Source organism: Sarcophilus harrisii, chromosome 6 (assembly GCF_902635505.1).
Source record: "Sarcophilus harrisii chromosome 6, mSarHar1.11, whole genome shotgun sequence".
NCBI lineage: Eukaryota > Metazoa > Chordata > Mammalia > Dasyuromorphia > Dasyuridae > Sarcophilus > Sarcophilus harrisii.
In genome coordinates this window covers 205,398,578-205,425,097 of record NC_045431.1, presented here as the reverse complement: position 1 = coordinate 205,425,097, position 26,520 = coordinate 205,398,578, and the positions used below count along the sequence as shown (strand labels likewise).

Genomic DNA, 26,520 nt, shown 5'->3' with positions numbered 1-26,520 from the left:
GAAATGGCTCTTTAATGGCTGAATTATCATCTTGTGATGGCTCTCCTGAAGCCACAGGTAGCAGAAGTCCCTAGCTGCCCCCTTCCATCTGGAGTCTTGGCAAAGCCAACAATTGTTAACCTAAGCAATGTCCTGGGGGTTAATTTCAGCTTTACCACATGTGGAATATAGGGACCGCAGATTAGGGACACCTTAGTCACAGAGACTTCCAGGTCTGATTCTCCTAGGGGCTTTACAAAGCTCTCTTAGAAATAATGAATGGATGACAGTGAAAGGAAGGAAGAGGAATGAGATCAAACTGCCCCCTCACCACCACAAAAAGCCAAACAAAAATCCCTTACCCTCTGCCTTTCACATTAAGTCCCTTTATCCACAACCACAAGGAGAAAAAGAGGCTTTGCATCCAAAAGAAATGAAACATCTTACCTCTACCTTCTCCACTACTTGCTTCCCGAATGAACAGACTTTGGTAGAACAGGTGATGGTCATATTCTCTGAACTCTCATACTGACTGGTTACCCCATAGAAAGCCCCTGTGTCATCTTGAATGTTGCAGTTTAAATCCGCCTGTGGGAAAGGGTCACAGAGATTGGGAATTAATTTGTCATCAGGCAACATCAATGTGAAACGATGAACTCTTTTGAATAAATGGAGGGGTGGGTGGGAAATGATTGAGAGGAGATGGGAACCACAAGGGAAGAGTAGATGAAAGGCCAGGCCCATCCAGAAACATTTGCAATAACCCGAGGATCATTTTTCTTTTTATTAAAGACAGCACTGGTCATATTTCCTTGAAATAATAAATAACATACACCTGGATTGTTTTTTTTTTTTTAATTTAATTCACAGAGCATGTGAATGAACTCTCAAAAGATCTATACCAATTCATTTAAGGAAGCATAATATGATCTGAAATCCAAAAATGTAGCTGAGAACAACAGCAATGATGGGAGAAAATGGTACCCAGATCAGAACTTCCACACACGCAGATGCCTACAGCGAAGGAAAACAGAAATGGAAGCTTCGTGCTCAATTCTCTTTTCTTCAAGCTACAATTCATGGAATCATGAGCTCCTATGGATTTTATGCAGATAATTCCTAATACCACATCTCTCAAGAGCTCCATTCCCACATCTCTTAACTGCCTGCAGGACCGTTCCAATGGAAGATCCCACAGATATCTCAAACTCAAAATCCAAAATAGAACTCAAGCCCTGCATCCACCCTTCCTACTAGTTTTCCTGCTTCTGTTGAGGGTACCCAGGCTCTGCAATTTGAGTCATCCTCAATGTTTCACTCTTTTTTAACTTCCTCTAATCCAATTGCTTGTCAAATTTTATTGATTCGAATTCCCCAATAGCTCTTTTATTCATAATTCTTTATTTTCCCTTCATTCTAACCATCCCACATCAGACTTTCATCATCATCTCTCTCTCTCTCCAGAACTATTAGCAATAGTCACTTCCCTGGTCACCCTGAATCTAGCCTTTCCCTTCTCCAATCCATTCTCTTCCACAGTCAAAGAAATACCTCCAAAGCACAAGTGTGATAAGGCATCACTTGCTCAGCTCAAAAGGCATTAGTGGCTCATTATTTTATCTTTGGGATCAAACATAAATTCTTTAGCATATTATTTAAAATACCTCACTAACTGTCACCACCCTGTTTTTCCTGACTTTTTTTTTAATATGACTGCCTTACGCTTTGAAAAAATATGCTTTTTAAAAAAAATCTTTAATTTCTATGGCATTTTAATGTTTCTGAAATACTTTGTAAACACTGTATTATCTGATTCTCACACCATCCAAAGGAAGTAAGTACTATTATTCTGTTTTAAAGTAAGCAAACTGAGGCAGATGTTAAGTGACTTACGCAGGATGACATATCTAGTAATTGTCTAAAGACAGATTTAAACTTGGGCCTTTGTGAATATGGATCTAGCATTTTATCTGCTTCCCTTAGTATATAATAGTATGGAGACTATTCTAAGAATATCACTTCTCTGACCTGTTTGGAGCAGAACATAGTGGGAACTATCAAAATTATTCAGTAGTGTTAAATAAACATTCTTTGGGTTCAGTCATCCAAAGATTCTTCAGTGAACCATGCTGTTATTCACTTTCTATTTCTCTCCATTTCATTCATAGACACTATCAGGAGATATCACTAAATGTCCTCAAATTCAGATACACCATACATCTTTAAAATTCCCTTGACTTGACCTTCTAGTGGTGGTTCCCAAAGGACACACATAAACTGCCTGGAATTCACACTTGTGCTATCATGTGTATGCTTAAGTCTCCTGAAAAAAAAAAAAAAAAATCAGAGAATTCCTTCAGTATAAAGGAAATGATCAGCATCCTTTGTTTTTAATGAACATATTAATTCCTTTAATTCTAAATGATTACAAACCAAATATTCTAAACCTTTGGGACAGGTTTATTGGTTTTGTAGCTCCTAGCATCTTTCTCCGTTAGAAAGACAATCCATTTCGAGTTCCTCGCCATATTTTGAATTTTCAATGAAACTAAAAATTCTCCCAAAAGCTAATGTCCAAAGTGAAACAACTTTGTAGTTAAGAAGCTACATGCCTGACTACAATAAAAAACAAACAAATAAAAAAAGCCATTGTTCGAGACATCAAATAAATTGTTGCAGCAATCCAGGGGGTCATTATGTAGGAGCAAAATTATAGAAGTTTTCATAGTTCCCTAAGTTGTTTTTGCCTTTACCAATAAAATGTGTTTAGAAAATCATGTACTGTGCAAAAACATTTGTGGCAGTCTTTTATGTAGCAACAAGGAACTGGAAATTGACTGGATACCCATCATTTGGGGAATGACTGAAAAAGCTATGGCATATGAATGTAATGGAATATTATTGTTCCATAAAAAAATGATGAGCAGGTTGATTTCAGACCTGGAAAGACTTATATGAACTGATGCTGAGTGAAGGAAGCAGAACCAGAGAACACTGTACATGGCAACAGCAAGATTATGTGATGATCAACTCTGATGGATGTGGCTCTTTTCAACAATGAGACAATTCAAGGCAATTCCAATAGATTTGGGATGGAAAATTATTCACATCCAGTCAAAGAACTATGAAAATTGAAAGTGGAACAAAGCATACTATGTTAAGCTTTTTGCTGTTCTTCTTGTTTGTCTGCCTATTTTTTTTCTTTTCTCATGTTTCTTCCCCCCACTTTTTGATCTGATTTTTCTTATGCAGCATAATAAATATGGAAATATGTTTAGAAGAACTGCACATATTTAACCTATATTGAATTGCTTGCTGTCTAGGGAAGAAAGAAGAGAGGGAAAATACACGGTTTTGCAAAAGTGAATTTGAACACCATCTCTGCATGTGTTTGGAAAAATTAAATACAGTTTTTTTAAAAGAAAAAGAAAGAAAATCCTGTACTTCTGTTAGGCTGTGTTTAAGAACCCATGCACAGCCACCATAATTGTAAAGCTACTATGTGCAGTCTTAGAATGTTGGACCCAGATTTAGGAAGATTTGGATTTGATTCTCCTCTCAGACTTTTAATACCTCTGTGACTCCAGGTTGGTCTCTTCAAACCTTCCTTTCTCCTCTCTTCCCTAACTCAATTTCCTACTTTGTTTAAAAAAAAAAAAAAAAGAATTGGGCATAATTAGAATTTTAAAGACCAGAAGTGTTGTTTCTTCTTCATTCCCACTTTTTAAATAAAATTCCCTTTGATATGCTAGATCTTTTGTTCCTCCAAATGAACTGTTATATTCTAACTAATTCTGTATTCTTTTCCTCCTAATATTTTGATTGCTAAGACACTAAATCTGTGAAGTCAAATTATCATTTTCATCAGATTATTCTATTATATTAAATTTATTATATTATATATACCTAGCCATGAGTACTGACTATTCCATTAATTATTTAAGGATGTTACTTATTTCTTAGAGCTTTTTGTATTTTTATGCATATTGATTGTGCCTTGGTAAATAAACTTCCTGATATTTATGTATTTTGTAGTTAATTTCTTTTCCTGATACTTTTTCATAGCTATTTCTTAGCATTGCCTAAAATTCCCTAGGATTTTCTGAATTAATAAATTTGATAAGCTAGTATAAAATAAATCCCCATACATAAATGACCAAGGAAAGAACTTTTATAATATATATGACAAAGCTATTTCTAAAAATATTAGGAAAAGTGGACAATAGTCTTGGCAGAAATTAAGTTTAAATTAACAACTAACACCACATATGACAATAAACTCAAAATGAATGCTATCAAAAACTAAAAGAAGAATAGATCAGGTATTTTTCACAGTTATGGATAGGGGGTTAATTTTTAACTAAAAAAGGGATCGATAATTGCAAAATGTAAATAAACAATTCAGCTTACATGAAACTGAACATCTTTTTCATTAATAAGATTAATGTGAGTAGCTTAAGAAGGGAAGAAGTTAATTAGAAAAAAGCTTGTTTTAAACATTTCAAAAAATATGATATCTCAGACATATAGGAAATTAACAAACATATAAGACCAAAAGCTTTTATCCAATAGAAGTCGCAGAAGGATATGAACAAATTATTATTAAATTATCAAAAGAAAGAAATGCAAACTATTAACACCATTAGAAAGGATGTTCCAATAATCTTAAAAATTATCACATAATCTTGATAGTAAAAGAAAAACAAAAACAAAATTATTTACCTCACACCTAGCAATTTAACAATGAAGACAAAAGCTGCTATAGTCAGTGGTAAAGGAGCTACTGAAAGACAGGAACACTAATTCCCTCTTAGTAGAGATGTGCACTGGTACAACTATTTTGGAAAGCAATTTGGAATTAAGCAAATAAAATGTTTAAATGATGATACTATTCAACTAAGAGATTCCACTTTTAGACATATATATCAATAATAACTTTAAGAAAAAGATTCTATAAACACCAAAATTTTTATACCTGCCATTTCTATGGTAGCAGATAACTGGAAACAAAGCAAATGCCCATTAATGAGGGAGTGGTACAACAAATTGTGGGATACCGATATAATAGAATATTATCATTATATATGCTGTAAAAAACAATGTACATGATGAATGAAGAGAAGCATGGAAGGGTTTTGATGAACTGATGCCACATAAAGTAAGCAGGACAAGTAAAACACTATTCCCAAGGACTACAATACTGTAAATGGAGAGAACAACTCCCAAATAATCAAAACTGAATGATGTAAAACTGCAAAGGGAAAACTTATCCGCAATTCTTTCCCTTTGCAAAGGTGTGTGTTGGGAGGGCACAGTGTGAGAGTCCACGAGTGAGGAATGCTGAATATAGCACTTGATTTTTTCAATCATCTAAACAGTTTTGCTAATTTTTTTTCTCTTCTCCTTCATATACAGTATATGTACCCATACATATATACATCCACACACATACAGACATATGTTATAAATAAGAGATGGATGTTTTGGAGAAAGAAGGAAGAATATAGGAAGAAATACAGACAATAACTTTTAAAAAATGCTCTTTAAGGAAGTAAATACTGATAAAGGAGAATAAAATTGTTTTGAATAAGATGTTCTATGTTTTGATATAGAAATACACAAAGAAATTATTTTGATAGACTACTTAGTTTTAATGAAAAGATCACAAATAAAAACAGTTATTTTGTTCATTCAGGAAAATGTATTCATTGAAATGTGTTTTCAAACTACTCTGCTCAGTTAATCAGTGAGGAAAGAATTTCTAGGCCTATGATGCAATTTCCCGGAAACGGGACTGGGTCAAGAACCAGAGCCCAGATTATGGTTGCCATATTGTCCAAGCAAGCAGCAAGAAATCAATAAATTTAACAACTTCTTCTTAAGCACTTGTGCTCAGTTCATAGGGCATCAAAGTTGACCAGGGAAGGGCCAGAGGATAATTTGCTCCAGGTATGTTATTCTGTCCAAGAAACTGTTGCCTAGACTCAATCAGAATTTTCTTGCCTTTTTCTGGTCTGAAAATCTATATATGTTGAAGGATCTTCACAAGCCTGAATCAACTCTATTATGCCTTGCTGTTGCCCTTTAAGTAGTGCCCAGGGCATAGAGGAGCACCTGTTGACCTTCAGGTCTCACAAGCCCTAAAAATGCAATTTTACAGCTCAGCATAAAATAATAGGGAAAACAGCATTGTGTGCTCAAACCCATACTCTTTCTTTCCTTCTTTTCTTTTTCTTTTTTTTTTTTTTTAAAGAAAAGTGTTCTATGGGAAAAACAATTTTTATCAGATTTATCTGATAAAGTTTTGATATTTCAGATATATAATTATAGACAGATAAATACATATATATGTATAGAAAGATATGTGTTTGTGTATGTAAATATATAGTGAAAAAAGCAAAACAGTATACCAAAAACTATAACAATATAAATGGAAAGATTACAAAACAATCAAAATTGAAAGCTGCAAAATTACAAAGAAAAACATGAGGCCACAGAAGAGAAATGACAAAAAACCTTTCCTCACTCCTTTATGGAAATGGGAATTCCATGATACATTGAATATATTTTCATATTTTCTATGTGTTTATTGGTCAAACCACACTCCTAAAAGAGCAGATTGCTTCCAACAGTCAAGGCTCGTATGGCACAGAGGCACCCATGAGATATCAAAGAAATAAGGCAAAGACCTCCATCAGGATTAAAAGGTGGGGAATGGCAAAAGTATAGAGAGTAAGAGGGGTAGGGTGTGATAATGTGTCAGGGAAAGGAGTTTTCAAAAATTTCTCAAATAATGTCTGATAACCAATTTCCAATCACAATTGGTTTGTGATTACTCTTGAGCAGGATGATGTACCCAACCATGTTGCTCCTAAGAGAATTTCTTAAGGAGAAGAATGAAATTACTTTCTAGACAGTGACAGAAATAATAAATACCATAGGAAAGATCACAGAATCTGGTCAAAGAGAAGTTTCTCTTAATTTTAAGAAAGAAAAGTAAAGAAAATAAGCAAAAAAACCCCTAATTTAGGAAAAAGAAAAATCTGATTCCATATTGAAGGCTGATGTTTATGCTAGCTTCCTAATCAATCTCAGTGATGCATTACTTTTCTTTTGCAAAAGAAGCAGATATGTTTCAGTAGGCCTAAAACCAAAAGCATTCTCTTCTCTGCTAATGATGGCAATACTTGAAAATGAAGTCTTTGCTTCATAACTCAATAGGCTAAGAAAGTCTCTAGCACTCTTGTGGAGAGTGCTCTGTGGGAATGGCGGATAAGGCCAAAGAACATTGCCATTCAAATTCGAAGAGCATCTAAAAATCAAGAATCTTTTCCCCAAAATTCCAATTCTACTACATGAGCTGTAACCTGGCAGGACCAACTTAAGAATGCTGGATTTTTGTTAAAATACTTCAGGGTCAGTACAGTGTCCAGACTCCTTGAGGCATCTATATCACTCTCTCCTTGACACTCTTCTCTCCAGGTTTTTAGGATCTCCCTCTTTCCTGGTTTTTCTCCTACTTCTCTGACTAGTAGTTCTCTGTCTCTTGTTGGGATCCTTGTCCAGAACACATTTAACCAATGGTAACCATTTAGGATTTTATTTTGGAGCTCTTCTCTCCTCCCTCTATCTTATTTCACGTCTCACATTTTGCTGACCTTCAATATCACATCTTCAGTTGCCTTTTAGACTTCTCAAACAGGATTCCAATAGACATCTATAACTCAAATCCAAAATGGCACTCATGATCTTTCCCCCTAAATCTTCCTTCTCCCCTACCTTCCCTATTGCTGAAAAGGGCAAGACCATCCTCCTAGTTCCTCAGACTCACAACCTATGAGTCATCCTGGACTCTTCATTTTCTCCCTTTCTCACCCAATATCCAATCTGTTATCAAAGATTGTTAGTTTCACTTTTGTGACATCTCTGCACTATGCTCTTTAGCCCCTTCTGTTACTGACACCACTTTGGTGCATCAACTCATGCCTACTCTATTGCAACTAGTTGCTGCTGGCGAGTCTACTATCTCAACTCTCTCCCCATTCCTATTCATCTTCCATTAAATCACAGTGATTTTTCTAAAGCACTCTAAATTGATCCTAGCTTTTTAATAGCAGATTAGGATTAACATCCAGGGATCCTGGATCCCAAACTTCAATATTCTTTAAATTATTCTATATTGCCCCCAAAATAGTTCCTTATTTGGGGGCTTTGGTATTTCCATTTTTTGTAGAGTATTCCTGGTGTAAAACTACTGAATAATTTCACAAAACATTTAAATTTCATTTTCTCCCTTTTTTGTGCATGTCAATCTTCTCCATATCAAGTTTATGTTCTTAAAAATCACAAAATCTAAAACTTAAAGTGATGTCAGAAGCCATATAATTCAACTCAATATTCTTACAAATTAAGCTGAGGAATAAAGTGATTATGTGACTTGCTCAAACGTGATGGGAACCTAGATTCTACAGCTCCACATCACTCTCCCCCTTTCTTTTAAGCACAAGATACGTCGTTTCCAAATCCTTGATTTCAGCTATGCATTTAAGAACAAAATGGTGAACTTGATGAGAGTAAAAGTCAGGTGGATTTGTCATTGGTTGAACAGCTATGTTGATGTCCCCATGCCAATGTGGTGGAAGTCTCTAAAAGGGGCCAGAGGATTCTAATCCTTTCAACACATTCTGAACATCTTTGATAAAGGTATGATAGCATGTTTATCAAATTTGTAAATAATGAAGTTGGAAGAAAACTAAATTGGTATGCTTGGTAACAAAACTGGGATCCAGAAAGTCCCTACCAGGTTGCAAAAATCAGCCAAATCTAAAAAGAGGAAGTTTAACAGTGACAAACATAGTCTTATTTAAAATCAGTAACTCAATTGTAATTTAATTCAACAAATATTTATTAACTGTTTTATCATGTACAATGCAGGAATAGACTTGGCTTAATGGCAACTGATATGAAAAAGATAATTGGTTTTTTATTCACCTCAAGGCTAATGAGTCAACAGGTTGATAAGGTCTCAAATAAAGTAAATGTTTCCCCCCCCAAAAAAAAAAAAACAAAAAGTTAGGGAGATTTTATCCACTTAGGAACATCTGGTGACAATGATCCCTCTCCCTCAATGTTCATCTGCAACTGTTCTGCCATTTAAAAATCTCAGAGATGTCCAAGTCACAATGAAGTTAAATAATTTGCCCCAGATCACATAGCTAATATGTACCAAAGGTAGAATTTGAACACCGGTTTCTCTAACTCCAAGGGCAGCATTAACTATTTCATGCTGCCATTGCCAAAGCAATCATCCGAGATAAATAGAAACAGAGTATCCAGATTAAGGAAGTTACAAAGGTAATAAATAATACAAAGTCAGATGCTTGATCCTGGAAACTCTTCTGTTACTAATTTACTGTCTAACTTTGGGCAAGTTACTTCTTCACTTTACTATGATAAGGCAGAATGGGATGTTAAGCAGATGATACCTAAATTCTGGTCCAGTTCTAACTATTCCTGTGAAATAGGAGAGGGCAGAACCATTGCCACCGCACCTTCTTCCTTCCTGGCTTCCCTTCCCACTGATCTCTGTGAGTAAAAGGAGTAAAAGGAGAACTGTTGCCTCCTTAACAATCACAGTCAATGGACTATAGAAGTTCACCCACATTGCGCCATCAGTACCCATAGCATGGTCTGACCCATTTTATGTAAGAGGAAAACTTACCATATTTAGGCAATAGCCAAGGGGACCTGATCAGAGGCAGACCCTCCTTATTGACTCAGAGCAGCTGAGGACCCCGTAGGAGCCTTGGGTCACATCTGGAAAAGGGTCTAGCAGAAAGCACGTTCACTCAGGGAAGTGCTTGTTCCCAAATGGAAGAGGGGATGCTGTTCTGTACAGAAGCAGCATCTGAATGATGAAATAGTAGATTTGTTGATAGCATTTACCAATAGAGACTTTTGGGGACAAAGGTTAGCATAAAAGTAGCATTAGTAATGGCCGTCCCTCTTCTGCCTCGTACTACTGCATCCCTCCCCACCAGCTTTCCCCACTCCCAGAAAGCCACTTGGAATTAAAACCTCAGAATATTTCTCCTCAATGAGAGACTTTCACAACGATTAATGGCTGCAGGAAGGCATTTTTAGACCACATTATACCTCTTCTTCATCCTCTCTGAACAGTAATCAAAGGACCAAGATTTCCAATTGTGAAGCAATTTTTTCCAATGGTAGCATCTGGATCATTGGCAGTGAGCAAGGGGAGTTCTGCTGAAGCCTTGGGCTGCCATCCAGGCCTGCCACATGGTGAGGCTGGTGCCGGGCAGGCCAAACGGCTCTGGTCTCCCAGCTGCTCTCTCCTTCTGACTCATCACTGATTCCAAAGAACTAATGGACTCGTATTCATTGGTGAACAAGCAGAGCAAGAGGGCCACGGGGGACTTCTAGGAGAAAAGGCGGCTGCTTTCCCCAGGCCCCCTTCTAAGTTACTTTGCATACATCTGTATGCTGGTCAGAAGTCTCTTGACAGACCCTCCCTTCCTCCCTCCCCCCCCCAGCCCACATTGGGAGTCTGGAGGGTGGGCTAAGAGGAGATGAGAGAAGCCGATTCTACAGGAAAATCAATCACCCCGACTATTTTCTTTTTTTAAAGAGGGGAGTTGTGGTGGTTGATAAATGAAAAGCAAACCCTACATCTCTCTCCGTGTTAGGAGAAAAGGGAGGAAGGCAAAAGGGTGAAGAGCATGTGTGGATGCCTTTTTCTGGGGGCTGCTCACTGGAGGCTGTTGTTCCGGATGGCCCATCACAAAGAGCTCAGGCTTTATTATCCATGCCACAGCTGTTTTAAATAAGAAGAATAGGAATAAACTCAACCATCCTCTTCATGTTACTTACTGCTAATTATGGCATATATTTACATCTATAAAACAGTAGACTTTTTAAAACATCACTGAATGCCTCTTTATTGTGAAGATCCAACTCCCTATTTGAATTTCATAAACATTTAATACTTCAAAGAGTCTTAAAAGCTTGCTCTAATTACATCATGCACTGCTTTAAAGACTGGCTGTTTGCATTTCAAATGTCTGCAACTATCAGTATTCACTTAAAAAATCAATATCTGCTACAAATCATAAGGTGAATAACTGGGATTTCAGCTATAGTTACAAAGCTGCTGCATTAGCCAATTATTTCAGATTAAGACAGTTAATGAAGCCTGGTAGCAGTGGGATGATTTCAGGAGTTAAGCATACAGTCAGATAGAAAAATGGAGATTCCCAGTGCTGCTTATACTTCAGCTTGGTACGAAGGAGTAATTTCACAGCTCATCTGCCACCTGATGGGAGTTACTGCTGGGTTAGGGATGATCTGCACCCTCCACTAAAGGTGCACTCCATTCCGACTAATTTGTCTGCATTTGCCTCTGGCATATCATCTTACATTATCAGTAGGTCCAAATGTCACTCTCTCTGCTGAGGGGACCGCTGCTTTTCCCGGCCACACAGATCAGTGCTCTTGAAGTCATCCTCGACTATTGGTTCTACCTGGGGTTAGTTTGTATAGTTCCTGAGAGATGACTGCTAAATTTTCCAGGTGAATATTCACACCTTGGAGATAGGCAAATGCTACAAAATATATCTTCATTTATTGTTTTGTTTACGGTCTAAGCTTAAGAAAGTGATGGACAAAATGTTATTAATGTAGAATAATCTTAAAAATATATTGGGGATACATTTTTTTTTGGCAAGTCCATTGTTAAACACTTACCAGCATACTCTAATTCTACCTCACCTTACAGAGCCATTTGGTTGCTGAATCTCTCCAATTCTATCTTTACCACAGTCCTTGCATCTGCTCCCTTCTTTCTGTTTACACAGCCACTACTCTAGGACAGCTGCAATAGTTGCCCAATTTAAGGTTTGCAAAGGTTTACATGTGCTATTTAATTTAATACCATGAAACAGGCACTGTTTGATAGTCCCATTTTACAGAGAAGGAAAATGAGAACAACAGGTTAAGTGACTTGCTCAGAATCATACATAACTAGTGTTTGAAAGAAGATTTGAACTTGGGTCTTCCTGACTCCATGTTTAGTGCTTTTGTCCATTATTGACTCACCCTAAATTTCATAGAAAATCACTCATTTCAGTCTTTACAAGTAGAGAAAATTCATTTCAGTGACTTGCAAATTCCATAGAGAAAAAATAAGATTTAGGTTAAGAAGACACTGTGAAAGCATTGGTGAGACATCTATCTATTCTCTGGGTTACTGGAGAGAAAGAATTATTCTTTGACAAAATGTCAGAAAAAGAGTCAAGGTAATGTAGGGCAATGTAGAGAACTAAAAAATGAGAAAGAAGCATGAAATTAAATGGCCAGGAGGCACTTCCAATGGAAAGAAGAACTCTTGGGGTGAGGAGGGGTGGAAGGGGCTACCACAGGAGTAAACATAGAAGAGCTGGTGGTTGGAGATATCCAGCTGTGGTCTAGCATTAATATAATTTGAACAAGAAGGAGACTGGTTGCCCTCTAAGGCACAGGGTGCAGATTCAAGATATGAAAGCTGCCAGAGACTTGTAAATGCTCAAAACCACTCCTTTAAAGAAATTACTGTTAAAGGGAATTGAGAAAATATTTCTTCAAATTTTTAAGTCCTGAGCAGGTAACTGAAGGGACTAAGTGGTGCAGATGTTTTTTCAACACTGCTACAAAATGAATAAAGATGGGATTTGGAGCTGAACAATATGTTAAGATGATGTTGGAGAAGAGGATTTGAAATTCTGTGTCAGGGCTGAAGATGCATGAACTCCAGGCTTTCAGAGAGAAAGTCAGTATTTTTCATCAAGACTGATGCATGAATACATATACACACACACAAATATAAATACACAGATATGTCTCTCTCTCTTTATATATATATAAACATATATACATATATTTACACACACCACATATAGACATTTCTCTCCTATGTATATATGTGTGTGTGTGTGTGTATAAATACACACACACACACATATTTATCTGTAAGCCAAATATTAGAGAATATGACAAGTACAACAATGGGAGATCAGAAGGGGAAATACCCAATTATTCACAAGAATATTTAGAAAAAATAGTAATAATAAGACCAGTAAACATGGCTTCAGTTCCTGGCAAAATTATACAATGTACTATTAAAGATATGATTAGTCAGACTCAAGAAAAGAAGCAGTGATCATGAAGAACCAGCATAGCTTAATCAAAAAGAAGTTACACCAGACAATTTTAATTTTCTTTTCTGACAGAGAGAATAGTCAATTAAATACTGAGGTGATAGATTATCAAGGTTTTAGCAAGACATTTGACAAAGCTGCTCATGCTATTTCCATAGTCAAGATAGAGAAATGTGAACTAGATGATAACAGAGTTAGGCAGATTCAAAACTGCCGAATGGCCAGACAGAAAGAATAGCCATTAATGAGTCAATATCAATTGGGAAGGTCTCTTGTGGAGTGTTTCAACAATCTGGGCTTGGCCTGATACCAAGTCAAAGACTTACCTTAAAACATACATGACATGCTTTTAAAATCTCCAGATGACACAAAGCCAAGAGGGATAGTTAACACATTAGATGAGATAGTAAGGATTCAAAAAGATATCAACAAGCTGTAATGTTGGGATGAATCTCTAAGATGAAATTTAATAGAGTTGAGGTAAGAATTTACCCCCATATATAGGCTTAAAAAAAAAGCAATTTCAGATGTACATGATAGGGAATGTTTATCTGAACAGATCTGAGAGTTCCAGGGGACTACAACGTCAATGAGTCAACAGAATTTAGTAAAAAAAAGTGGGGTAGGCTTTGGGGGCCCAAGCATTTGGAAGACATATCCATGTTTAGAAAACCATGAAACAGAAAAAAAGCCATAAAGTGGAGATTACTTGGATGAGGCTCACTGGAGAAAGAAGAAATAATATGGTGGGAGCATATTCCAAATTACTCCATAAAGAATAGAAAACAGAAAAATGCATTTCAGCAACAGACTATAAATCTACCATAGAATACGGAGAATAGTTTTGGAGAATTCCAACTAGCCATGCATCTGCCTGAAGTCTCCTGTGCTAAAATCAAGACAACTATGAAATGTGTGACTTGCATTAATGATAATTTCGTGATTCAGAAGATGGGAGGAATCACTTAGGGGAACAGTTATTCTGGATCAGATTTTGAGCAAAAAGGAAGGAACTGGAATAGCAAAACAGAACTAACTATAATTGTGGGAAGGAGTGATAATAGAAACTTGGAGATCATGATAAAAGACATGGACAGGGAAAAAAAAGCAATGGCAGCAACCTGAAGAACACAATGTTCTGAAGAAAAATGATAATAAAAATATCAGGAATGCTGAAGGGCAATGCAATGTAGTAGACAGAGGACTAGCTTTGGGGTAGAAAAGGATTAGATTCTCGTCTCTCATCTAACACCAGCTGTGTGACTATGACTAAATTCTTTGCCTTAATCTCTAAGCAACTTTCTTTGTGGACCTGCAGCAATACTGGTTTTTCATCTAGAATTCCTTACATCGATGAAATAATAGATCCAGTTCAATGAAAAATATTAGGAAAAACTAAAGAAAAAAATTTAAATATATTCAAGAAAGCATCAGTTACTAATGACCTGTAGGACCCCTTTCTAATCTTTATAACATCTTTATGAAAATGATCTATCTACTATATTAAGGGTATCATTGATAAAAACATGAGAATGGAGCAGGCAGGATTTTTTCCAGAAATCTGAACAAGTGATGACAATGTAGAGAATATTAAGATTCTATTCTGTTCGTTTATTGCCAAGAACAAGCAAAACTCCCTTAAACATGACTAGAATGAACAAAGCAGTAAGCATTTATTAAATGCCTAGTATATGCCAGCCAATGTATTAAGTGTAGCTTTGAGGGTTCTGTCCAAACAAAAAATTTCCAGTATGGAAGGCCATTCAGGATTCCAAGAGAGAGGCAACCAACCTATAGTTATAATGCTGTTCAGTGAGTCTCCAATTATCAGCATTAAGCCAGAGACCAAACAGGAATAGAGGCATTAGGAAATATATTCATCTGTGTTATGGAGGATGTCTTGTGCAAATTCTGAAATGATAGAGGATTTTTCCTCAATCATGAGAATCTTCAGATTCTACCATTTGTGAGTGATATTTTCCTGATACACTGAGCATCAGGACATTGCAGGGGTCTCCACATTGAGACCCACGGTCTCCCTAAAGAGATAAACCTAGTAAACCATACAGCAAAAAACTAAGCTAATGAAAAATGTAAATTATTCAGACTATGCAATGCAGTTTGATGGACAGCCTACTCATTATCCTGGTCAGGAATTGTGGCTGGACAATGAGTCAGGCTCAGAGTTGAACTGGGAAAGGAGAAGGGAAAGGAACAAGCATTTATTAAGTGCCTACTATATGCCAGGAATTGGACTAGATGATTTACAAATATGATCTTACTTGATGATGATGGATGAAGAGATAGGGATGAATTACTTTTGAGAAACGGTCTCTTTCAATGAGATCAAGGTGTTACCTATTACAAAATCTCACATTTTTAGCACTAATATTCTCCCAGTGATGTTCCATGTTGGATATCATGAATTATCACAATCTCAGAAGACTCATATTTACAGGTGACCCAAAGGTCAATTAAAAATGGCAATGCAGACTAAATGGGCTATAAACACGAGTAATATGCAAAAAGGATATGTATCACAGGCATGTTTTCTGACTTTCCAAAAACCCAACACAGTAGGAGAGCAGTTAAATTATCTACTGTGTTAGTAGAAGCTTTAACAACCATTGGAAGAACAGAATAGATATCTGAAAATAAAGGGTAGATGTTGGAGTTCTTGATACTCTTCCTCTCCCCAAAACCACTTCACTGCCCCCATTGAAAGACAATATTCTTCCGAACCTAAGAAGTTATAAGACAAGTACCAGTTGCAGAAATAAGGAAATGAAAAGGAAAAAAGCCATTTCCACTAACAGTTGTTCAAAGCACGTGAAGACCAAATTGTTCTATCCTCTTAAACTCCCCCTTCCATGAATAGCAACTAGGACATTAGGCATAAAAATGATAGACCTATTATTTCATCTTAAATCTGATGCAATTCAATAAGAAACAGATCCAAACCCTGAGGGAGCCCAATCTGTTTGTTTAATGCGTTTCCCCCAATTTCTTCTCCTTAAATAAAACCTAGGCAGTTTATCTACAGCGTCTGCCATGTTGTCAAATGACTATGACTCAATTTTTTTGAAGATACAAGCATCTGTACAAAGCTGCCTCAGAGAGCCTTATTTGGAGAACTTCAGTGCTAAACCCAATACTTTCTTTTTCCTTCTTTCCTCCTTTTTCTCTTTCTTCAAGACTTAAAATTTAGCCCATGATTTGAGATGAGGAAAACCATTTTCCCAAAGGCCTCTCAGAGTTAGCCTTTTTAAAATCCTTACTACCCTGCTGTTCACACCCCAGGAAATCAAATGCTAATTTAATGTGTTCCTTGTCTTTCTCAAGTGAGCAAGGGAGAATCACCACCCTTTTTTTTAGTATTGAGTTCTCCTTAGGATAATAGAAATCTATACCTTTCTCCCTTATCTGAGAACTCATCCTGAGCACCGGAAAACCCAACTGTTTGCCTCAGTTTCTACATTTATAAAGGAAGGAAATGGCAAACTACTCCAGCATCTTTGAAAAAGGGGGGAGGGCAACAGATGGGATACAACTGAAAAACTGCAAATCTAAAATATACAACTTAATTATTTGTAAAAATTAAAGATTTGTTAAATTAATGAATATAAAGTTCTAAAGACAACACTTCAAAGGAGGCTAACTTTTCAAGTACTTTAGTATATCAGGGTTAGGCAAACTTGTTCATTGCCACTAATAGAATAAGCAGTATGTGAAACCAGGTATTAATTAAGATATATTTTATGATTACAGGATCAAGATTTTGAGCTGGAAAGACCATTAGAAATCATCTACATCTAAGTTGCTAACCTCAAAGATCAGGAAAATCAAGAGAGAGTAAATAATTTAATTAATTGATTAATTTACTTAAATCCATATAGTAATAGAACCTTGGCCCTTGGTCTCCAAATCCAGCCACCTTCCCAGCATATCATTTACTGTTCTTAACAAGAAATTAAAAAAAAAAAAGTTAAAAGTATTTATAATTATGCTGCTTGGTAAAAAGCATAAAGTTCTATATAAATGTGAGTTTTAATCACACCGGGTTCTTAACTGAAGTTAAATGTAAAATGCTCTGCAAAACAAGATGCATTGTGTAAATACTATGGTTATATTATTATTTATCATAGTCAATCACTGGCTGATGCTGATCTAAGGTTTCACAAGGTTTCACTGTCTTGTACACCACCCTGGGCCGTACCCAACACACCTCTGAGCTGAAGCCCATTAATCTGTAACTCCCTGGCCCCATCTCTGAGAATGTGTCTAGCATGCCGGCCATATAAACATCACCGGGGGAATGTTTAACCTCCTGAAGAGTCAAAGTAAACAAGAGATGCCCAAGTACTTTCCAAGCTACTTCTGCAGCAACTGACCCTTGTCTGTAATCAATGTGCCAATGAGAAGTGATTCCTACAAACAGGGCTGAAGCACTTACAAGAAAGACAAAACAGCATTTCTTTAAAAACTCCTCTACCCCTCCAATTTGTTTCATTAGTTTAGATGGGACTTCCCACACCTGTTAAATTTTCCAGCTGTCTGAGTTCCTTATTTCTCAACCCATGTTTACTTAAGGCCTCAAGTCTCATGGGTCAGTAATATAATATTTTACTGCATTTCCCACCCCCACCCCTCATGCTGATGAGCATCTCCTTATTTAAACCACTAGATGGCAGCTCCCAATTCAGAAAACAGGTTGTCACCGGGCATTTATTTATGAGCAAAAGTATTTTTGTGATAGTCAATGGTTACTTCACAATTCAAGTCTCTTGAGTTTGTGGAAAACTTTAGTCTAGAAGCTGACACGCTAACAAGTAAAAGGAAATTAAACAAACCAAGCATCTGCAAAAGCTGCACTCAAAGGGCTTCATAAATTGGAGCTCAAATGCCCAGGCTCTGGCTTTATTTTATTTTATTTTTTTATTCTCATGTAAAGATGTAGAGAAAGACAAGCTGAATGGATTCTTTTAGAGTAGAGAGCAACATAGTATCAGAACAGGGAAGAATAAAGAGGCTTTTAGTGGCTAGAATATTTTGCCTTTATTCTTCTTAACATAGTTTCAGTACCTACAGGATAAAGTAATTTAACTTTGGGGGGCTGCCTGTGAACCAGAAAGCAGATGTGTGTGCATGCACGTGTGTATACATTCTCTGTCTCTCTGTCTCTCTCTTTCCTCTTCCTTTCCCCCTCTCTTCTCTCTCTCCCTCTTTCCTTACCTCTCTCCCCACTTTACCCTGCCCCCCTCAGTGAGGTCTACCAGCTGTCCAAGTTCCTTAGTTCTCCAGGCATGTTTATTTACTTAATGAGGAGAAGGGGATTAAAAATGAGGCTTGGTTTTTAGTGTCCCCACCTGTTCTGAAAACCCTTCCTCATATTCACTCATCCAAGACTCTCCATCCTGACTAATTGGACAAAGCTCCATAAATAAAAACCACTAGCTCATCTCTGCTCCCTGCACAGAGAAGTTAATTTTGTTTTAATCAACACTCATTTTCTAATAAAACTGTTCATAAATTTATAATCAAACTCATTGTTGGTCAAGAAAACCCCACCATGTGATATTATCAAGTAACATGCTGACCCGATCATAATATTATTCTTAGGAAATGGGCTGTCCCTCTATGACATACCTCTTCTTCTGGGACAAGCTGGGGGTGTTTGGCAGAGTGCACATGTTTCAAACTGTCTCCCACAGTACATATGGTGGCATCTAGCACAGTTTCCCCTTTCCTCCTCTCCTTGGAACATCTAATATTGTCAGAAACAACTTAGACCTTTTAGGAGAATGTGGGTGTGCAGTGGGAGGAAGGAAAGAAGCTGTAAAAGGCAATATTACAGAGCAAGGAACTGGCGCAAAAATTAATCTGTGCCCCCACCAAGATGATTTTTTAAAAATTTCACTTCTTCCCCGAAATGCCACCAATTCAAGATTCACAAACTTCTTTTTTTTTTTTTCCTCGAATATGTTAATGCTTCTGGGGAAGGATAAGAGACTTTTCAGTCATTCACAAATGAGTATTGTCATCTATGGAACCTTAGGCAAATTATTGTATTTTACAAGCTTCAGTTTTCTTCATCTATAAAACAAGACCAGACTAAATAAATGATCTCTAACATCCCTGTTAGCTTTAAGTCTGATGCTATATGCTAAATCAGACCGCTTTTTTCCCCAAACTTAAATTAGTGATCAATAGCACTAATAAGAATTGAGATCTTTTTGGGGGGAAGGGAGGCAGAATGAATTATACAGAGAGGTGATTTTGGAAAAATTTGCGGTATATGTATAAACAAATTACAGTAAAAGACAAATTGGAATGGAGAGGGGATGTTATAGGGAAGCATGAGGGGATCTTAGGACAATACCAGGGAAACTGAGGAAGAATATTAATAGGTAGGAGAAAGGTTTTTTAGAAAAAGGAGGTGGGAGGATATCAGTAACAATTTTGGCCTATTTTGAAATTCTGTTAAGTGCTCCCCCCAGAAAAGGGGGAGGGAGGGTTTGAGAGAAAGAGATTCATTTTTTTCTTTCCTGATGAATTCTATGTAATTGGAATTGCAAAGATCTGGAACAACAGGCCAGTACTATCAGAGGTACCAGTTCATTTATGAGTTAAATAAATGTATATGTGTGGGCTAGTCTGCAAACTTCAGCATGCTAAAGTATGCAACTTATTAATACTTCTGAGTGGGGCCCAAAGCAGATTAAAATGTAATTAGGAAATATTTAACAAAATTTAAAATGACACAATAAAACATAAATAAAATTATATTTTAAAACATCAATATATGGCTTATGAGGCTCCTTATGTATGGATTTATGAGTTTTTATCCCCGTTTTTTATCTAAGTTTGATAGAGCTGATATGAAGCATTGCTTCTGTCAGGAAATGTGCTCCATGTCCCCAAACAATGATCAACATTTTAAAATGCATTTTCCTGAAACTGAGGATTGGTTCTTGCCTTTATCAACTAGAGGAGTGTTTTTTTTTTTTTTTTAATATCCCCTCAGACAATCCTCCCCACTGCTAGACATGACAAAAGACCTGATTAGATATTGAGAAATGAGCAAAAAGATAAACTACAGTGCTTCTCCACCTGCTACAACGGACTTCATTACAGAACATACGACAAATATACAGAAATCACCCAGCAGTTGGTATCTTACTCACCCAGAACTTTACAAGGAAGAAGGCATTCTGAGGACCCTTTCCAAACAATTCCTTTAAACCACCTTTCTTCTCAGGAAATTTGTCATAAATCTGACGAATGTCCACTGATTCAAGCAATGGGTCACTGTAAGAATGATTGGCGTGGCCAATGTGCACGAAGAGATGTTTGTTGTACTGGAAGAAACCAAAAGACATAACGTTACCCCTCACAACCCACTGCAGACTCCTCCAGAGACACCATTAGAGCACATTCTCAGTGGGATATTTTGGGGGCTATTTCTTTGACTAAACCAATACCTCCCTTCCTCACAGGCAGAAGAACCTTAACAAAGCCTGTAAAATATAAATCAGCAACAAAGATGATCTTTTTGGGGTCACAAAAGAGATTAAAAACCTGGGTGTGGAGTCAGAAAAGTCTGAAATCTTGTGTCAGCTATTTGCTAGCTGTGTAATCCTAGGTATACAACTTAACTTCTATAATCCTTAGAATCCTCATCTGTAAAATGGGGATTAATATTTGTATGTACCTCATAAGGCTGCTGTGAGGAGTAAATGCAACCCTTCAAGAGCTACAGAGATGTAAGCCATCCTCATTAATTCTTAAAAACTGGTTTGGAGTTTCCCCCTGTGATTTAGACAACAGCTTTCCTTTTTAGGAATCTAGGAGTTCCCCAAAAAAAGAAATACTGCCAAAATAGACAGTAAGGTGGGGTTAAAGTTTTTTTTTAATAAAGCAGCAAAAAGCTAGAGTTTAAGGCAATTTTTAAAAATTATGCAAGTAAGACAATTATCTAATACAAAAACAAAACAAAACAAAACAAAAACCTCCAACATAAAGCAAAATTTCAGAGAGATGATGGCCCCGGTAAGGTGTCAAAGGGTTGATTCTGCTCATGTTTCAAATGGCTGGTGGTGGATGTTTTGCTTTGGTTCCTATTCTTTAGAGGAGCCACATCTGGATATTCAGTTAAGGTCATGTTGGGGTGAGTCATGTGCCCTTGCTCTGGTTCAAGCTAACATGGATAAAGCGCCTGACCCACCATCAACAGGGCATGTGTTTGGAGCTGTCTCTCCAAAAGGGTGTGGGATGTTGTAATGAGTGAATGGACAATGCACAACAGCACTCAGGATAGAAATAAGGGTGCCCCTGCTGGCCAGGATTCTGGGAAGGCTGGAGACCTTCAGGGAAGGGGAAATGCTTATGTTCTCTGATGGATGGTATCGTGCATTGGGGAGATAGGACAAGGATGAAAATGTGGCCAAGGAAAAAACTACACAGCACTCGAAAAGAGAATCGGGCAAAAATCATGGTTGCTCCCAAAGTTCCTCTTTTGTTATGGCCATTAACACAGAAGCAGCCATTATTAGGGATTCAAAGCATAGCAAATAGGTTGTTTATCTGAACTCTGACAGAGATAGGGAGAGACAAATGGAAATGACTATATGAGATCCACTAAATGACTTCCCTGGCTTGCTTAAAGCCCCACTAAAATTCCACCTTTTACAGGAAGCTTTTTCCAAGCTTTCTTTATTCCAAGGGCTTCTCTCTGTTAATTATTTCCTATTATATATAGCTTGCTTTCTATATGTTTGTTGCATACTATTTTCCTATTAGATTAGAAACTCCTCTAGAGTAGGAACTGTCTTTTGCCTCTTTTTGTGTCTCCAATGTTTAGCATATTACCTGGTACATAGTGGTCACAATAAATATTTAAGGATTGATTGATTCTAAGTTTTAATCCCCTGGGAAGGATGGAAATAAGAGACAGCTCTTCCTGACCTTTATGTACCCAGGTTTAAATCACCAACCTTCTAACCATGCTATGTGACAATAGGAAAGTCAATTAGATTTTCAGAGGCTCAGTTTATACACGTATAACATTAGGGGAAAGTCGTGGCAATATTTGTTCTAGTTACCTCATAGAACTACTAGAAGGGTATATTTTACATACCTTAAAACTCTATATAGGGGCAGCTAGGTGACACAATGGATAGAGCACTAGCCCTGAAGTCAGGAGGACCTGAGTTCAAAGCTGGTCTCAGACACTTAACACTTCCTAGCTGTGTGACCCTGGGCAAGTCACTTAACCCTGGGGGTAGGGGTAGGGAAACTCTATATAGATGCATTGATGAATATCATTACTATTACTGGTTGGAAAGGAAAATAATGAGTACTTTTTCCCAACATAAATTAAAACCTCAGAAAAGTGCCAAGAAAATAGAATTTGTCCATTAAACAAGCTGTTATAACTGAGAAGTGACCTAAAAGAGGGTCTCCCAGCTCTCAGAAAGGGAAATAGGCAGAGATGGCATATCATATTTTTATGACAGTTAATTAAAAAAAAAAACACAAAGTTACAAGGTACTACTGGCAACATACAGAATCATGGCCCTAATGAGTCAATCATGACTCCTCATGGAGTCAGGAAGACTTGGCTTTGGATTTCATCTTGACACAAAAGTTACTGAATTTATTTGTCTCAGTTTTCTCAAGTATAAAATGGGGATCATGATAGGATCTACAATCATAATAGCTGGGTTATTGTGAGGGTCCAATGAATTAATATTTGCAAAAAAAAGCTTAACATACTATAGAGTCCCTGGCAAACAGCATCATAGAAATGCTCACTCTTTTCCTTTCCCATTCTCCTTCCAGTCCTTGGGCTTTTTGTACAGCTGGAAGCTTTTGAATTAGCTGATCAATTTGGAGATCAGAAAAATCCGTGATTGAGAAAAATGAAAATGATCCTACGGTTTCTAATGAAGTTTAAAGGAAAAAAAAAAAGATTGTAGGAAACAAAAACATATTTAAGGCTTTATTTTAACATGGGATTCTCTGCTCCATGAAAATCTTTATGTTTCCTTCACATGGAAAGCAAGTTAGAGAAAATATTCAGGAACATGGGTCGGATCATGGGACTCTTCCCAGCTTCAAGATATCCAACAGTCCAAAAGGCAGATGTAACAGTTGTCTCTAGGTCCTGCCAATGAGCCAAATGCTACACCAAAAATTCCAGCATGATATAACAGATCAGACAGCTGAAACACCACCAGGCGCGTGCATGCACACACACACACACACACACACACACACACACACTTTCTCTCTCTCTCTCTCTCTCTCTCTCTCTCTCTAATACATATATATGCATATACATACACACACATATAGTTGATTTAAATATTTGTATATTATTTAAATATATTTATTATGCATAAATGTACAATCTGATGCAAAGGAGGGGTAGGATGTGGGGTGAAGGTGGAGAATGGGATGTGTGTATTATACAGGGAGGGGTTATTACATTCTCTTCATGTTATGATGATGAATGGATCCACAGTTTATAGAATTGGTTAGGGCAGATGAGTCATATTTGTATACAATGTTAAATCATGATGGGGTCATAGGCTCCAAAAAATTTAAATGAAAGGCCCCAAAGTGTCTCCTATAGTGGGAGCTAATGAAATCACTATGATTTAAATATAGATGAAAACAAATTCCAAACCAAATGGAAGTAATCTGTTAATATGACTTTACTATTTCCATTTTAATCTGCTATTGGAGGATAAAACTCTAGAGGAGTTTGCATAAAGGAGGGGAGAAGCTCCTCCCATCATTATACCCTTTTTAATCTCTATTTTACAGTTTTGTGCATAGATGATCTTTTAAGTCTAATTATAGCATTGTGTCCGTAGGAAAGGAATATAGGGAAAGCACAGGCAGACAAGAAGAGGTCCCAAGATTGGCTGCAACTAACTGGGATTGGAGAACAATGGATCCCTTGGTCTTTCCTTCTAGTACTACTTCTTTTACATTTGAAAAACAAAACAAAACAAAACAAAACCAGCCACTTACTCTCCCACTTAAGAAAGTTTCTCCAAAGATGTGCTGTCCTTTGGCAGCTGTGACAGCAGGTTCTGAAGCTGCCCAGAAATGGTAGTTTCTATTCAGCTCTAACAGCTGAGGAGGAAAACCTTCCATCTCTGGAGAAGCCCAGTGCAGCTCAAACAGAGTTCAGAGGAAGCAAAGCAGGTTTATGAACAAGAAAACCGGAAAGCATCAAGTCTGGACCAGTCTCTCCCTCTGGAATCATTTAACAGCACAGAAGTGTCCTACTCATCCTTGCCTTTAGACAATTGCTCTTTCTGAACTTGCCTTCTAAAAATTCTAAATATGTGAAGAATGCAGCGCAACGATAAAAAATTGATTGTTGTCAGATAGTAGCAAGAGAAAAATTATAATCCACTTCGGAATTTAAAGGAATGGAGATAAATAAGGAAGTCATATCAAAGGATGCTGGCAGACAAGTTGTAACAGGCAAAGGAAAAAAATTATCAACATTCATTTTTCAGCAGTAACTCAGACATCAGCATGTTCAAAATTGTTACGTCAAGGAGCACCTATTCTCCAAGATCAGGAAAGCAGGAATCACCTGGTGATTCTAAAGACAGGAGGAATGAACAGATAACTTTGTCAAACAAAGCACAGACAAGGGAAGTGAAAATATTATGAAGGATGGAAGGAAAATGCACTTAGCAAATACTTAATTGCAAAATACTGTGCTAATTGGTGAGGATACAAATAGAAGTGAGGCAGTTCCTGTTCTGGAGGAACTCACTCACGTTCTGAGAGAGGGAAGCAACTATGTTTTAACTGTAAATCAGATTGCCAGGATGGACTTCAACTTCGCTCTCTTCCTCCTTTGTGAAATTATAAAATGTTAAATTATGTCACCAGTGAATGGGGGGTGGGGGTGGGAGGGAGGAGAAAAGATTATCTGTCTGTGTAGTTTTCTCCTAACAGAATATTAGCTTCTTGAGGGCTGGGATCATTCTCTGTTTGTTTTTGTAATCTCTGCACATGGCACTGGGTACTGCATATAATAGGTATATACTTAATAAAGGAAAAGCTCTACAGGTACCTGAGTTCTCTATTAGCCAGCAGGGAAAGTACAAGGTTCCCTTTCTCCACTTCACTTTTATTTTCTAGAGCTTTTCCTTTATCATCATTTCTTTCATTCCCAAGGACAACTGCTCTGATGAAGGAGGAACTTCTCACCCGATTGACAATTTTCTATATCCATGGTCTACCCTTCCTGACTAGTCTCCAAGTAGAAAGGAGGATTATGTATTTGTACAGTACTTTTTCAAAAGGAGGTAATCTTTAAAACGGACATACATGCCTTAATATTAAAGGAATTATCATTGGGAAAGCAGATGGATAGGGCCAATGCTAACCAAGAAAGAAAATCAGCACTGGCTGGGCTCTAGGGTGAAATGGAGAGAAGACCATTGCTTCCAGATGTTTTCAGTTGTCCTATCATCTCAGTTTAATGAAGAAAGTAGCTTAACACCCAAAACATCCCTGAAATCCCCCAAACCTGCCAAAGAGAAAGGCTGAAGCAAAAGGTGCAATGAAGGGGAGCTGGCTCACCATGGACTCTTTCTTCAGAATGAATTCATTTTTTAGAACCAAACTGATAACTAACCTGCAAGGCCTGATAATCTTGTTAAGAATCACACTGGAAGACCATCCACCCACCCACCCACCCACCCACCATGTTCCACAGAGAGATCATTCTTTCCAAGCACATAACAAAAACCTGGAGCTTCACTAACATAAACCCTAAAACTGTAAATAAAGGGCCAAGCTTGGGCTGCAAGATCTAGGTTCAAATGCTTTTTTCTGACACAGTAAGTGATGGTGGGCACTTACTGACTATGGGCAAGTCAACAGTCATTGAGTCTCATGAGTTTCTTCATCTCACATGTGATAATACTTATAAGACCTATACAATTCCATACTTTTGCAATAGTTCTCCTTAGTCTTATCACTACTTTCAACACTGGGAATCCTCTCTCTTATCTCTGCCTTGGCTTCTTCTTTCAAAATTTAGCACAAGGGTCACTTTCTGCAAGAGGACCTTCTCAACCCCCCTAGTTGCTAAAACTTTCTCTTCTGAGGTTATCTTCTACTTACTCTATAGGTATCTTGTACATGTCTAATTATTTACATGCTCTCTTTCTCTATTTACACAGTCATATGAACTACAAATACAACAGAGGTGTGATGAACACATAAGAATGCTACACATTTGTTTGATGTCTTATGTTAGAAAAGCATTTTTATAACCCTCACTCTACCC

The 26,520-nt window shown here is 37.2% G+C and overlaps 1 protein-coding gene across 7 annotated transcripts in view; it reads right to left on the bottom strand.

Annotated features, from left to right (window-relative positions):
* TEAD1 (TEA domain transcription factor 1) overlaps positions 1-26,520 on the bottom strand; it is a 294,259-nt gene that overhangs the window by 10,660 nt on the left and 257,079 nt on the right. For all 7 annotated transcript variants that reach the window (XM_023506271.2, XM_031943071.1, XM_023506274.2 and 4 more), the window contains 2 exons: positions 20,375-20,548; positions 427-567 (listed from right to left, as the gene is read on the bottom strand). In XM_023506271.2, coding sequence (XP_023362039.1) covers positions 427-567; positions 20,375-20,548 — 315 coding nt within the window. The remainder of the gene's footprint in view (positions 1-426; positions 568-20,374; positions 20,549-26,520) is intronic.